Genomic DNA, 16,973 nt, shown 5'->3' with positions numbered 1-16,973 from the left:
AGAGAGAAAAGAGAGAGGGAGGGAGAGAGAGAGACAGACAGAGAGACTGGGAGGGAGGGAGGCAGGGAGAGAGATATATCTTCCGTTTACTGGTTTATTCCGCAAATGCCTGGAATAGCCGAAGCTGAGCTGATTCAAAGCAGGAGTCAGGAGCTCCCTCAGGGTCTCCCATGCAGGTACAGGGTCTCAAGGTTTGGGCCATCCTTTAGTGCTTTTTTCAGTCCACAAGCAGGGAGCTGGATGGGAAATGAAGCAGCAGGTATACAAACTGGCTTCCATATGGGATCCTTCCTGGTGCTTACAAGGTGAGGATTTAGCCACTGGGCCATTGCATTGGATCCAAAGATAAATTCTTTTCATATAGGCAGATAATCTATTATGTATCTACTATTCTGAGAAACTCACTAGCAATGTTTTAAAATTTTTCTATTAATAAAATATTACTAAAAGTGGCAGTGGAGTATAACACATCAGTTTGAAAGTGGAAGAAATATAAAAAAAGAGAACAAAAATCAGTTAGTTGATCTCTTTGAGGATCTCCCTGAAAAATCAAGTACTTTAGTTTCAAAGAGCTCCTTGGTCTGAAAGTGGGATAATCTGTTTATAAGTCAACCACATCATGAAGTATGGATGCTTTAAACTTTCCCATGGATTCATTCTGTATTTAAGGAAAATAGTTCTAAACACGCTGCAAGTGCTTCCTGCTGTGTCCACCCCTGTTGTTCTTCTTTCCTTGCTCCCAGAAGAGATCCACTGACCTCCTCTATGTTCCTAAATAATAAGAGTAAGCTGCCCCTCGTCTATCTGTAGAAGGGAGAGATTATCCCTAGATTTCAGTAAAGTTAACTTCTTAATAGGAATTGCTTTAATAGTCAGCTCGAATGTTACTTTTTCAAAGAGGTCTGCCTCTCCTCCAAATGAGTGTCTGTCACACAGTAGGCACTTAATAGATGTTTCTTTTTAAATGGATCATAGTGGGAAGCATCCCTGATCAGGGAATGGGATTTTAGGGTTTTGAATCTTGCTTGTTAGAATGCATGCTACAGGAAAGCCATAGAACATAAGTTTTGTTTTCCTCATCAGTTCCCAAGAAGAAGCAAACTAGTGCTGTCTCAAAGCGGTTTCTAAACTATGAAGTGTTTTTTTGTCAGAGTAATCTTGTCAAGACAGTGAATATGGATCATTTTTTGTCATTCAGTGATAGACTGCAAACCTTTAGGTTTGCTCACTCTGCCTCAAATTTGAAACATTAGAAAACCTCAGGAATATTTGTAAAATTATGTTATATTTATGGCAATGCTACATCTACAGGATGGATTTTCTGATACACATTTAACCTACTGTATATTCCATATTAACAGATCAAAGTTAAATTTCTGCATGCTGCTAAAAACCTTTTCCTCTTTTTCTGTAACTCATGAAGAACTGAAAAGTTTACTTACAGTTAAATATGCCTTGATGACTTCATATTAGAGTTTCTACTTTTGCCTATACCTGCATGCCATGTAACTGTTACCAAAGGAGTGTACTACTATGATAATATTGGGGTAAATGGTGTCCGGGAAAATGGAGAAGGATATAGAGGAGGGAAAGGGCAGTGGAAAATGCATTGTGGCAATGCTACAAAAATGCATTGTGGCAAGCAATAACATAAAAACCTTTTAAAAAATGGTAAATATTTCCAAAACAGTTCTAAATTATAAATTCCAGTCAAAGTAGTAAACATACAGATACACACACATAGATTCACATATATATATTTTTGCATGTATGTCCAAAAGTTTTTGAACAGTGTAATTAAGGCTAAGTGTTTTTACAGTTTTTTTGTGGGGAATATGAATGAGCTGTGATATGGTGTCCCTGAGTGACAGGTGAGTTAGATCAGCACACAGGGCCTCCCTGTTTTCCAGATTCTTTCGTACACCATTAATACAGCACTGGCCCAATGATTGCAGAGTAGGAGTTGTGCTCCTACTGTTCTTGTTCCGGTTTTCATTTCTAATTTTAGTTTGTAAAAGTTTGTTTATTAAAAGGTGGAGAGAATTGGGGGAGAGAGAGAGAGAGAGAGAGATCTTCCATATATTAAATATTTCCCAAATGCTCACAGCCATCAGAAAATGGGTCATATGTGAAGCCAGGATCCAGGAATTTCATCCTATTCTCCAATGTGACTGACAGGCACACGAGTACTTAAGACATCACTTTCTGCCCCCTGGGTTGCATATTTACAGGAAGTTATACTTGAAGTAGAGTTAGGATTTAGACCCAGACACTCCTACATGGGATGTGGACATGACACGTGGCAGCTTAATCGGCCATACCTCAGTGCCCACTTCTGTATCATGCTATTACAAATAATACTGATATGAATATGGGAGTTACGATGCTTTTAAGATATTGATTTTACTTCCTTTTATGAATCATAAATTCCTAGAAATGGAATTTATGGTTCATTTACTGGTTTAATATTATTATATTGAGGAAATGCCATACTATTTTTCATAATGGCTAAGCTAATTTACATTCCAACAGCATACAAGAATAACTTTTGTGCAGTTCTTGTCAGCTCCTACCCTTTGAATCTTTTTGAAATTGCCAACCCAACAAGTGATTCTCATTTAAGTTTCCTTGATGACTAGTGATGTTGAGCACCTTTTCATATACTTGCTGGCCCCTTCAAGATATTCTTTGGGAAAAGATGTGCAATGTATTCACTTTAAAGTTATTTTATTTTATTGATTTTCATTGAGTTATCTGAAATCTTTAGATATTTTATTTACTTAAGTTATAACTCCTTATATAATTTGCAAGTATTCTCTTTAATCTCAATTATTATTTTTTTGTTTCGTCAGTGTTGTTTCACTGTGTAGAAACTTTTTAGTTTGAAATAATAATCCTACATAGTTAATTTTGTTTTGTTACCTGTGTGTTTTGATTTCAGATCCAAAAATAATTGCCAAGACCAATATCAAGGTAAACTTCTGCTATGTTTTCTTCTGTTTCATGGTTTTAGGTTTTACGTTAAAGTTTTTGTTGAATGTTGACTTGATTTTTATGCTCGGTATAAATTAAGGCTAAACTTTTATTCTCTTATATATGAATCTATAGTTTTTCCAGTATCATTTATTGCAGAATATCCTTTCCCCATTATTTATTCTTGGCACTTCTGTGCAAAACAGTTGACTGTATATTCATAAATGTATTTCTACTTTAAGAGAACCATTATTACTTTATGTGTCTGCTTTAATGCCAGTCCATAGTGTTTTGCTGGCTATAATTTTTATAATAAATTTTGAAATCAGGAAGTGCGATGTCAGCTTTCTTCTGTTTTGTTCAATGTTGTCTCGGTTCCTGGGTTTCTTTATGATTCCAGATACATTTTAAAATAGTTTTGTATAGAATGCCATTGATTGGGATTTACATTGTAACTTCATTGGATATATGGCTCAGTTTGAGTAGTAATGATATTTAACAATATTAATATTTATTTAACATAATGGAATGCAATATTTAACATAATGGAATGCATCCATTATGTATGTCTGAATGGTTTCTAATGTCCAGAACTTTTACTCAATTTGTTAAATTTACTTTATAAATTTTATTCTTTCTAATGTTATTATAATAATTACAGTGTTTTCTTGTTTTTAGATAGTTTATTCTTAATGTATACAAACATAATTGACTTTTATACAGATTTTAGTACACTTACCATTTATACTACATATACATATTATATATGCACACATATACCTGCATATATAATTAAATAATATATATTATATATAAATACATTTTGCAACGTACTGTACAAGAGTATTGAACTTCAGGGGCTGGTATCAGCAGCTGGCTGCCATTCTGGCATCTTTAAGCATGCCAATTAGAGTTCTGGTTGTTCCACTTCTGATACAGATCCTGGTTAATGCACCTTGAAAGGCGGCAAATGAAGTACATGGACCCATGCCATCCACATGGGAGACCTGGATGGAGGTGCGGGCTCCTGGCTTCAGCACGGCCCCACCCTGGCCAATGTGGCCATTTGGGGAGTGAACCAGTGGATGAAAGAACTTCTTCGCTTCCTCTCATATATTTAAACAGTTAATGTACATTAAAAAATGTACATTGTCTATTAGAAATTCTTGGTCCTTTCCTGTACAATTTGAAGCTATTGGCTAGGAATAAGGATGCGTATGTTTAACAAGCTATCCAGGTGATTCAACTAAACACTAGAATGCAGCAAAGCTAACTTTAGATGCCTGGTATGTAAACACATCTACAACTAAGTATTTGTAAAACACGATGTCACTTTACAGTCAAATTCTTCAATAACAGGGAAATACTATCTGACTTAATATGCTATAGATTTATTTTACCTCTTTGAAGACTTGATATAATTAAAATCATTGTGTATCACCCTGGGATATTATTCTCTATCTGGCTTCATTCCGTGAAAGTGTACTAGAGTTATATTTATGTTATTTTGTGTTATACAGTGTACTACTGTGCAGCATTATATTGTATGATTATTATACCATGCAACCTGAATATTCACTGTCCTATTAATAGCATCTATGTTATTTTAAATCTTGTACTATTATAAACCAATGTATATAAACATTTACAACTTATTTGTATACATACGGTTTTGTTTCTTTAGATTACAGATCCAGCAGAGAGAAATGCGGATCATAATTTAATTTTATAATAACTTATAACCAGCTGTTAATAAAATAAGGTAATTATATCAGTTTCACTGTTACCAGCAACATATGACTTCCAGTTTTTCCATGTAGCTTCACAAATATTTGATAGTGCAAATCTATTCATGTGACTCATTTTTATGGAACAGGATTTCTTATTCTTGATATTATGTACATTTGAAGGTGAGTGTAATTTAATGTGCTTACTGGATATTTCTATCTCAACTGATGCAGCTCTTTTGGAGTGAACCAGTGGATGCAAATTCATACTCTCTTTCTCTCTTTCATATTCCTTCTCTTTGAGCGTTTGCCATTTTGCCATAGATAAAATTAGCTGTAAATATCTCCCACTATATATAAAATGTTAATAACATCTTGATTCATTTAGATGTCTTTAAGTTCTCTCCTTTCTAACTGGTTTAAAATGACTGTGAATTTATAGTTTCTATATGTTCTCAGTGTTACAAATGACAATATCTTCAAAATTTTTACATTCAAGACATTAAATTTTGGGGCTAAATTTTGTTATATTAAAGCCATATAACTGAGTATTTACAGATCAAATTAGATTTTGCTGTTTATAAACACCCTTGATATATTACATTATTGCCGAACTTTGTCATACAAATATTTTACAGATACACTTTTGATTTTTCTTAAGTGTAGATGCATATTTAAAAGGATGTTCGCTGCTGTGAAAAAGAAACTAAGGGTCTTGTAGGCTGTGCTAAAAGAGGAAATTCTAGTAAATATTCGAATAAAGACCAAAGTCCTAGCAAAAGAGCATACTTTTCTAATTATGAATTAAAAACTTATCACACCTACTTATTTTTTTTTGTATTAATGTATTTACACTTTAGCTGTTTTAGTTAAAATCTAAGTTAACTCTAAGAATAGTTTAAAAGTTAATTGCCCTCCTACTTGATATTGTATTTTTAACTTTAGATGTATAATAGCTAGGCATTTGACTTTATTTGATGTATTTAACCTTTCCTTTTTTTTTCTGTTTTATTTTTAGGCATTGGGAATCCTAAATATTACAATGACCACAAACATGGCACATGATATTGCAGTTTTTTGGATTACTTTGGTTCTATTTCAGAATTCTGTCTTAGCTGAAGATAGTGAAATAAGATCAAGTAAGAACTATCAGTATTGTCCCTTTTTGTTGCTAACATGTTGATTCTGAGCATAAAATGAGGGAAAAGCCAAGCAGTGATTTTGAAGATCTCGCTATTACTATCTTTGATGCCATAATTCTCTGAAATTAGCAATTTGCTGTGTTATGCATTAATGGAGAGGTGAAGCTCCCCTTGTTGGATAGTTTTGATATGCTCTAATGTAATGTTTTATTCTGATAATCCATCAGGCTTTGGGAAAGGCTGGTATTTGGACCATGTTTAGTTACTTTAGAGCTGCATGGTATGGAGATAAAGAACCTGCCTCACAGCATGGTTATCAGGATTGAGCAAGGTGATACATGTAAATTGCTTGGCAGAATGACACTTCTGGAAATGGTGACAAGTTTTCTTATGGTCTGAAAGTAGATTTGAATTAGTTAGGGAAAGCCATACTAATTATAGTGCTGTTAACCAGGCTATCATTCACACATATGACACTTCATTTTGAAAATTAGCTTATATTTTTATTTAGCTTTTAAAAGACGTAATTTATTTACTTGAAATATAAAGTGACAGAAAGAAACGAAGAGACAGAGACCAATCTCTGCCTCAATCCCCAAACAGCCACAATGCTGGAAATGGGCTTAGTTAAAGCCAGGAATCTGGAACTCCACCTGGCTATCCCTTATGCATGGTTGGAACCCATGCACTTAAACCTTCTTTTCTACTTTTCCAAGCGCTTTTGCAGAGGGCGGGATCACGGGCAGAGCAGCTGGGGCTCCAACTAGTCCTCCGATATGGGATGCCAGTGTTACAGGTAGTGGCTTAACAGGCTGTTAAAAAAAAAAAAAAACTATACCCGTGTTATAGTTTAAACTCATGATTACTCTATGATAAACTAACCATGGCCTCTAACACCTAAATAACATAGTTCAAACACATGATTCAAATTAACATTCATTAAAATAATATTTAATCTTTGCTTGACACTTCTGTCTTAGCACATTGTGTAAGGCAGATACCATTTTGATGAGTGGGAAGCGAGACTTAAAACTTTAAGAGTCTTATTATAGAGTTGGCTAAAGTAGTAACTAGTACTTGAACTGTGCTTTTGATCTTCAGTCTCATTCTTGTTCTATGACATCATTCATCTCCTCAAGGAGGCCTCCTGTATTTTGTCTGGAGTTTATAAATGGCAAAGCTTGCTTTTGTACCCATGTTCTTGGCTAAGAGTCACAGTTATGAAATTTATACTCTGTTGCTCTATGACAATCTCAGGAGCGAGAAGTATCCAGAACAACCCTGTTAAGAGCCGGAACCACTGAAAAGGGTGGCACAGAAAGTCTAGCAGGCTCAGATAACAAAGGGCCTCAGTATTAGGAAGAGCCAACAATTAGAAGCTCTGCAAATATCATTTTTTTTGTCTCTCCCCCATACCAGAAATCCCCAGCAAAACAAATGCATAACCTTTTAATCTTGCTTGAGCTTCCAAAACTAACAAGACTGGCATTTGCTTGGGTTAGTAAGTATGCCTTTAGGCAGAATTCCATTTCTGCTGTGCTGCTCCAAGTCCTGGTCTTGGTGCCAAGGCAGAAGGTTTTGGACCTGTTTCGTCAACACCTGGCTGCCACCTGTCATGCAGCTTGTTAGGCACATTGTCATAATCAAGTTAAAGTTTTATGATTGATCCATTTATTTTCAAATTTATTGGCACTTTCTTGACTATTAAATCTGTTCACCTAATAGTCATGTGTTTTTCTCCTGATAATTATGAAGAGTAAGTTAAGAGAAATGCAAAATTGGAGCCTCTTTCTGTGAACTGTATTAAGATGGCAGGTAGGTAAATAGACAGATAAGGGAACAAGAGGCAAAGAAAGAAAAGAGAAAATCAGAGGTTACTAAGGAGAGACAAAAAATGGAAAAACAGAAATTGTCACTACATGATGTTTTTCTCTTTAGAACTGTAATTTACAAACATGTCACATTTGCAAATATATAATGAAATAAATGACCCTTGTTATAACTTTTAAGTGGACATCTGAGAACTACTTACATTAAGAAGAGTAAAACATACATCTATTGCCATTTCATATAACATTACCTTGATTCCACAATTCATTTTTTCCCAAGTCATCATTTGTGTAGATATGAGACTTTGCCATGCTAAACATAAAGAATGAATTGCAAAGTTATTATCATATGCACCATAAATAATAGCTATCTTCTGCATTCAGAAGTTAGAATAGGAGAAATCAGATACTCTTTCCCATAAGCAGTCTCTTGATCATCCCAAACTTGGAATGTTTTCTAGTCTTCATGTCTTTTTATCTGTGACCTTTGTGCTTCTAGTTCCTTTTGATAAGAATGTCCTCATAACCTGGGTGAAATTTTCTTTTTGGATCTCAGATTGCCTCTTTATTTTTCCATGAAACTCTTCCTAACTGGTCATCTTAAGTCTTTTTATAGTACCTAGTACTTCTTATGATACCTTGTACCTTATAGACATGTTTGTTTTATTAGACTCTGAACATTTTTGAGAAACTTGTCTTTGAACAAATTACCTAGCATATTATCAGACAAAGAGTATGCATCCACTGTGCACATACTAGAGTGAAATTGGGATAGAAGCATGCTGTACATGTTGAAGACAACATAAGGTTTTACTCCTTATTTTTCAACAACTGTTATAATGAGTCCAAATACAATTTATATTAAAGTAATCTTTCTTTTTTCTGGATAGAATTCTAAGATAGGCTGATTACCTGAGTTGCTTTTACTATGTTGGAACAAAATTCTGTTATTACAGATAAAATTAGGTTTATAGCCCTGAGCATAGATGAACTCAAATGTTAGTGCCTGAGAATGAGAAACAGACCTTGGAGTACTAACCTCGGATATAATGAGAACAATTGGCTGCCTTGGTAATTGGCTTTCATTTAACATTTCAACCACAGGAAATGCTGTGGAGTCTTGAAGTTGGCAGAAAATTTGCTATTAATCTTTCATCTTTATTCATTCATTTATATGATAGACTTTCAAAATATATATTTAAGTTCATGAGAAGTGTATATTAAAAAAAGTAATGAATGTGCTTTAACAGCTTTTTTTTGCATCAAACTAAACTTCCCCTGTAAGAAATGGATTTACTAATTGGTATGACAATGGTAGAAAGAAAGACAGAATAATCTTTTGCATTAGCTGGATCATGCCCAAAATACCCACCACAGCTGAGGGGAAGAAGCCAGGAGCTGGAAGAGCAGAGGTTAATTCACATCTCTCATGTAGGTGGCAGGCATCCAACTACTTGAACCCTCACCGCTGCCTCCCAGGTTCTATACTATCAGGAAGCTGGAGTCAGAAGCGGGAAATGGGAGTTTTGCTCAGGCACTCTGGTGTGGAACACTACTGCCATAAGTGATGGCTTAACTACTAGGTCCAATACTTGAATATAAACTTGAAATTACATTTTCCAAGAACATTAAAATCCTCATCTGTGTATCTTTCTGTATATCTGCTGAGACACACGTACACACAGACACTTAATCAGAGAGAAAAAGAGGAAACAGTACTCCATTTGTGGGTTTACTCTTAACTGAGTTGGAAATCCAATTCAAGTCTCTTAAATATGAAGGAACCCAATTGGTTGAGCCATTGTCTCATCATCTTCTATCTCCCAGAGTTTAATATCAGATAATTAGAATCAGGACTCAGAGGCACATGTCAGTCAAGTCCCAGCACTGCCAACATGAGACACCAACACTTTCATTAGTTTCTTACACTGAACAAAATACCTACTCCTTGATTTGACTCTATATCTGAAAAGTGTTTAAAATCCTTACATTTTGCTTTGTATTTAACAAATATGCTTCTTTGACTTTATTTTTTTGCTTAGGTTGCCGTACTGCTCCAACAGATTTGGTTTTCATCCTAGATGGTTCTTATAGTGTTGGCCCAGAAAACTTTGAAATAGTGAAAAGGTGGCTCGTAAACATCACACAAAACTTTAACATAGGACCAAAATTTGTTCAAGTTGGAGTGGTCCAGTATAGCGACTACCCTGTGCTGGAGATTCCCCTGGGCAGCTATGACTCAGGAGAGAATCTGATAAAAGCTATGGAATCTATACACTATTTGGGAGGAAACACAAAGACTGGAAAGGCCATCCAGTTTGCACTGGATTATCTTTTTGCAAAATCCTCACGATTTCTGACAAAGATTGCAGTGGTACTTACAGATGGTAAGTCCCAAGATGAAGTGAAGGATGCAGCAGAAGCAGCAAGAGACAATAAGATCACGTTATTTGCTATTGGTGTTGGTTCAGAAACAGAAGGTGCAGAGCTGAGAGCTATTGCCAACAAGCCTTCATCTACTTATGTGTTTTATGTGGAAGACTACATTGCAATATCCAAAATAAGGGAAGTCATGAAGCAGAAACTTTGTGAAGGTAAGTCTGCATACAATTTGGAAGTGACTAATTTTTGTTTTCATATAATTTGTTTATAAACACTGGAATACTTTCATGTAATGTTTAGATATTTCTGATGGTAAAATAGAGGTGAGTACATATTTTGTGTTTGATTTATTCTTAACGAGTTTTATTTTTAGTAATAATTGCTTCAGTATAATGTTTGTATAGAAAACACAACATTTTGTGTGTAACACTTTGTTAGTGAATTTGGTAGGATGTAAAGACACATCTGTGTAAACTGTACATAATTGTATCATACATGTTACTGAGGTTTTCCAGATTTTTCTCTAGTCTTTTTGCTTTTTCTCCTCCAGTGTGTCTAAGTCAGGATATTGTGACATTTGAAGAATCTTCAAACTTATGAGAAAAAGTACATTATAAATAATTGTGCACAGATTTTAATTTTTTGACCAAAATTAAATTCTAACTTCATCTTCCATAAATTTTTAAAATAAAGATGTGTTGACTTTTAAAAGGTTTAATTATTTTTATTGGAAAGGCAGATCTACAGAGAGAAGGGCAGATAGAGAGAAAGATCTTCCATCTGCTCTTTCACTCCCCAAGTAGTCTCAATGGCAGGAGCTAAGCTGATCTGAAGCCAGGAGCCAGGAGTTTCTTCTAGGTCTCCCATTTAGATGTAGCAATCCCTGGGATTGCTTTCCCAGGCCACCAGCAAGGAACTGGATGGGAAGTGGAACAGCTGGGACACAAACCAGTGCCTAGATGGATCCTGGCACATGCAATGCAAGGCTTTAACCATTAGGTTATCACATCGGGCTTAATTTATCAATTTATTTCAAGGAGTTACATTATCTCCATTTGCTGGTTCGGTCTCCACATGGCTACAGTCACCATAACTGTGCCACGGTGAAGCTAGAATCCAGGATCTTCTTCAGTATCTCCTATATGGGTGACAGGGGCCAAAGCACTTGAGCCATCCTCTGCTTCTCTGCTTTTCTGAGGCGAACAGCAGGGAGACGGATTGGAAATGGGACATCTGGGATGCAAGCATAACAGAAAGCAGCTTTGTCTTTGACACTGCCAGCCTGATAGGAAATTTTTGAAGACCCTTGCTATATAGTTTTCCCCAATGTATATGTATGAGTGCCACACTCTTATAAATATGATAGCAACTTTGCATTATAACTTACTTGTATTTTTTATTGTTACTGTTTCCCATGTTTTGTAGGTACAGAGAATCTCCTGTCCCCCTCCATTTCCTTCCTCTTCGTTCTCCTTGCCCTGCCATTTTCCTCTATATAATTATAATAATCTGGTCCTTCAGCAATAGTCACAAGTCCAACATTCTGCTGTTTAAGTGTTTCATGGCAATGTAGGTGTAGACAATGATAAAAAAAATCTAGTATCCAAATGTCAAGGTATATTTAGCAGTTCCATTGGGAGTCCTCCTTTTATTTAGGAGTAAAGATGCATACTGCAACATATTTTCATTTTCTGGTATGCTGGTCTTCATTATATAGTTTGACTATAAGAATATATATATATGTGTGTGTGTGTGTGCATTTTCACATTCATATCTTTTTGATTTGTATTTTTTAATGAAGGCTGCCTTATATCAGAATATATGATATTTTCAACTGTAATCTATTTAACAATTTCCATTGGAAACATTCGATTTGTTTCTAAATTTTGTTAGCATAAACAACAGTATCAAATATTCTTATACATAATTCTGAAAAAATAAACTTTCAGTAAATATCAAATTATTGATGTTTTTAAAGATTTGAGAAATTATTGAAAATTTTCTCTAAGATAGGCTTAAAGGGAGTGGGTGTTCAGGCCTCCAGTTAAGATGCTAATGTTGGGGTGCCTGAGTTTGATTACCAGCGCTCTACCGATGTATACTCTGAGACGCAGCAATGATTGGGTCATGCCCTCTTTGGACTCTGGAATGTATTCTTTGGCATTGGAAGAAGTAGAAGGGAGAAGTTTTCTGTCACTTTCTCTCTGTGTCTCTTTGCTTCTCACTTTTGTTACCTTTTTTTCCTTTAACAAAACCTTAAATTTTCCTTCAGTAAATATTTGAAATTAAAGTACTTCCAAGTATATTAGCTATGTACATATTATTATTTAACTTCTAACTTCATCTTGATTATAATAACATGCAGTGAGGAAGTTCCAATTTTTGGCAAATATTATTCCAGCTTGAACGTAAGTTTTCTTGTGTTTAGATAATGTAGGAGAATAATTTTTCCTTTCACATGTAATATTGTAAGCATTTAATTTACTCTATACTTTAAAGTGATAGTCATTTAAATCAGAATATTTGTTGAAGAACTTTATTCTGCACTTTCACTGAAAAAAAAACTCAAAAAGTAGATTGGTTTATTTTTAGATTTGCTACATGTGTGGTTGGCAAAACAAATAATGCCCTTAACTATTTTTTTAATTATTTAGGAAAAATAATAGAGAAAAGCATTTTAGAGTTTATTTTGACTATTTATGTAAGAAAATGTAGAAAGTTAAGCACCTCCTTTAATCAGACATTAGTGAAATGTACTACAAATAAAAATGAACACCACTCTGGTTTTTTTTTTTAAGAGTGACCAGTTGTAAGACTTATGGATTTTTGTCATCCTGAACAGCCCATATAATTTAACTTTTTAATATTTTATCGGATTAGAATACTCTGATTTTTAAAACCATGCGTTTTGCCATGAAGATAGAATTTTCCTGAAGAAATTTCATGTCTCAATTATATTAAAGATATCAGTTTAACTTCTTAAATGTATTTGTTCAGTGCTTTTTTTACTTGAGAAACTAATTTTGTGACTATGCCTTGCTAAGTGCATTATAGTATGGGAAATCCAATTACACATGAAAGAACAAGTGTCTTAAAAGGGACGAATGTACAATCTGTAGGGAAAAAAAATCAAATTTGAATTCTTTGCAGATATTTCTTCAACCACACTCATAAAGAGAATCTAAGTAATTTTTGAGTTTGTTCAGTTCACATGTAGAAAAGCTGTCTTTTCTTGAAAGCATTTTCTTTTTTGTGTTTATTTTGTTTTTTGAAACTGTGTTCATGTAATATGTACATTTTTACATTTGAATTTTATGCCATATTAAAATATGATGAATGCGCTAAATTTATGCATTGTTGTAAGGCAGAAATCTCAGGTCATCTAATTTGTATTTGAAGCATTTGACAATTCTACATTTTTTGACAGTTAACTTCTGTTTGGAGCGCTTATGATATAAGATGGCTATTTTTAAATATTATTTACTTTTATGCATTGTGAGGTTGAATCACAGTGAACAAAGTGTTACTTACCTGTTTATTCCTAGTTTATTTCATCTTCCAATACTTTCCTGTTATGAGCATTGATTTTGTGGTGGACAGTTATTTATTTAACACATTTCTGGTGCGAAGGTGTTTGCACTATAACGTTGCTATACAGCAGATCTCTAGGAGTTTTCGTCTGGTACAACTGAATCTGTATACCGATTGAAAAACTACTCTGTATTCCCCTAGCCAGGACCAATCATCATTCTCTTTTCTGTGTTGATGAATGTGACTTCCTTAGATTATGCATATAAGTGACACATAAAATATTTGTTTCTCTGTGACTGGTTTACTTAAGTTGAAAAAGATCTTCAATGTGCATTTATATTATCTTGCATGGCAGGCCTTCCTTCACTTTAGAGTTAAATTCTGTTTCACTGTATACTTCAATTTTCTCATATATTTATATACAAATATTCAGTTTGTTTTTCTCTTTTGGTTATGTGAATATTATTGCAATGAACATGAATAAGTAAGTATTATTCATGGTTTTATTTTGAATAATTTTTTTTGGTCATACTCAGGTTTTCATACTCAGAAGTATTTTTATAAATATTCAGAATGATTGTTGTATCATATATTGTTTTCCTTTTTGAGGAAGCTCAAAAATATGCTGTGTTTTCATAGCAGCTGTATTAATTTTCATTGTCAACAGTTCACAAGACTTTTCCTTTATCGATATCCTTAACAACACATATTTTCTGTTTTTGATTGATATAATGGCTGTTTAGTGTGTGAGATGCTTCTCCGTGGTTTTAACTTCATTTTCCTGTCAATTAGTGCTGGTGTGTGTTCCCATATATTTACTGGCCTCTTGTTTGTCTTTCTTAGAGAGTTACCCATTTAAGATCCCTGCCTAATTTCAATGGTTATATGTCATTCTATGAGTCTCTTGTTTATTTTGGATTTTATACATTTATGAGATACAGGGCTAGCAAATATTTTTCTTCTTCTGTACATTGTACATTCTTTTCTTGTTCTGGAAACTGAAAAGATTTCAGTTTTCCCCTACTCGGTATGATCTTATCAATGAGCTTTTAATATGTGATGCTTCTTTTGTGAGGTACATTCCTCCTATTACTCAAGTGCATTAATAGAGAGCTGAGTGGAAGTAGAACAGCCCGGACTGGAACTGATGACCATATGATGGGACACTGGCATCCCAGGCAGCAGTTTTATGTCTTATGTCACAGTGGATCCCATAATTTTACAACACTTCATTTTTCTGTCCTCACATGAACCTGACTCCTTTGGTTCTGCTCCTCCATGGCTTATGTACATTCATGATTTATTAACTGTTAAAGTAAGCAGGGATAAGTTAGCAATGGGGGATGGGCAGAATCTGGTGAATGGAATATATTCTAAATGAAGGTATTCTAAATATTTGAAAATTAAAATTTTATAACATATTAAAATATCCTTTAAAAAACCCCTTTTTGGTCATTTAGAGAATTACTCTGTAGTCAATCTGTAGAAAGGAAGAATCAGAATCAGTTTGGATTTATTGTCAGGAGCTTTTAATTAATTATAGGTGATGGAATTATGTTTTTAGGAAGGAATTTTTGTATCAAAAGAAGTGTTTGCATATGAAAGTCATATTTGTACTGTTTCAAAAGTAAAGGAAAAGGTCGCTAAGAATTTATTTAGAAAACATGAAATGAAGACATAAATATCTTGCTGTCAGTGCTCATGATTCATAAAGTTGCAACTGAGTTATTATGAATTATTCTTAGGACAGAAATAAATAAGACATTTAAGAAAATTTTCATTAAGAAACTTAAATCTGGAACTGGTGCAGCAGCATAGTGACTAAACTGCTTGTCTTGCACATGCTGGGATCCCATATGGGCACCTGGTTTAATCCTGGCAATCCCACTTCCCATCTAGCTCCCTGCTTGTGGCTTGGGAAAGCATTCGAGGATGCCCTGAAGTTTTGGGACCCTTCACCTATGCAGAGGACCCAGAAGAAGCTCCTGCCTCCTGGCTTTGAATTAGCACAGCTCCAATCAGTGCGGCTTATTGGGGAGCAAATCAACAGATGGAAGATCTTCCTCTTTGTCTCTCCTTATTTCTGTATATCTGCCTTTCCAATAAAATTTTTTTAAAGATTTATTTTATTTTTATTGGAAAGGTGGATATACAGAGAGGAGAGACAGAGAGGAAGATCTTCCATCCGATGATTCACTCCCCAAGTGAGCGCAATGGCCGATGCTATGCCAATCCGAAGCCAGGAGCCTCTTCCGGGTCTCCCACGCGGGTGCAGGGTCCCAAGGCTTTGGGCCGTCCTCGACTGCTTTCCCGGGCCACAGGCAGGGAGCTGGAAGGGAAGCGGGGCTGCCAGGATTAGAACCGGCGCCCATATGGGATCCCTGGCGTGCAAGGCGAGGACCTTAACCACTGCGCCATAGTGCCGGGCCCCCCATAAATTTTTTTTAAAAAAGAAGCTTAAATCTGAATTTACGTAATATTATTTCATAGTATCTCTCACTTACTTACATATATTGTCATACTAAAAATAATCACTATCATGTCTTTTATTATGAATCTTATTTCTCTTCAAGTGGCCGTAGTGTGTTAGAATGAAACTTGTTATATTGAGAAAGTGTTTGTCACAATACATCATCAAAGCATACGTCTACAATAGGAAGCGGAAATTGTACCCATAGATGAAAGATTAAAGTTTATATCTAGTGCCCAGCGCTATGGCGCAGTGGTTAAGGTCCTCGCCTTGAATGTCCAGGATCCCATATGGGCACTGGTTCTAATCCTGGCAGCCCCGCTTCCCATCCAGCTCCCTGCCTGTGGCCCGGGAAAGCAGTTGAGGACGGCCCAAAGTTTGGGACCCTGCACCCATGTGGGAGACCTGGAAGAGTTTCCGGGCTTCGGATTGGCATAGCATCAGCCGTTGCGCTCACTTGGGGAGTGAATCATCGGACGGAAGATCTTCCTCTGTGTCTCTCCTCTCTGTATATCTGCCTTTCTAATATAAAGAAAATAAATCTTTAAAAAAAAAGTTTATATCTAGCAGAAGACATGATCAAGGATGTTTGTAGCAGTTTGCTCAAGGTAGTAAAAATTTACCTATAAAAATATGAATTAATATAATGTAGCCGTATAGTTCATGTAGTGGAATACCAGAAAAATGAACAAGCTATTATGTGGAAAAACACAAAAGAAATTAAAGTATGTTGAGTGTATTAAGTCAAATCTCTGGATGCTTTTTCTCCTCAAACTTGGTTATGCAGACAACATTTTAGAAATATTAGGATTAGGGTGCCTTTGAAGCATAGGGGCATATTAGTTTGGTTATATGTGTGGTTAAACAAATACTCTAAGACTCAAAAAATTGTTTTATGAATATATATCTATAATATTAG

The 16,973-nt window shown here is 35.0% G+C and overlaps 1 protein-coding gene across 2 annotated transcripts in view; it reads left to right on the top strand.

Annotated features, from left to right (window-relative positions):
* The first annotated feature begins 5,754 nt into the window (after positions 1-5,754).
* COL21A1 (collagen type XXI alpha 1 chain) overlaps positions 5,755-16,973 on the top strand; it is a 108,458-nt gene continuing 97,239 nt past the window's right edge. For both annotated transcript variants that reach the window (XM_040983030.1, XM_040983031.1), the window contains exons 1-2: positions 5,755-5,839; positions 9,714-10,265. In XM_040983030.1, the coding sequence (XP_040838964.1) occupies positions 5,755-5,839; positions 9,714-10,265 (637 nt within the window). The remainder of the gene's footprint in view (positions 5,840-9,713; positions 10,266-16,973) is intronic.

This window comes from Ochotona curzoniae, unplaced genomic scaffold (assembly GCF_017591425.1).
Source record: "Ochotona curzoniae isolate NIBS_2020 unplaced genomic scaffold, NIBS_Ocur_1.0 contig_3819, whole genome shotgun sequence".
Lineage (NCBI taxonomy): Eukaryota > Metazoa > Chordata > Mammalia > Lagomorpha > Ochotonidae > Ochotona > Ochotona curzoniae.
This window is presented reverse-complemented; position numbering and strand designations above follow the sequence as displayed.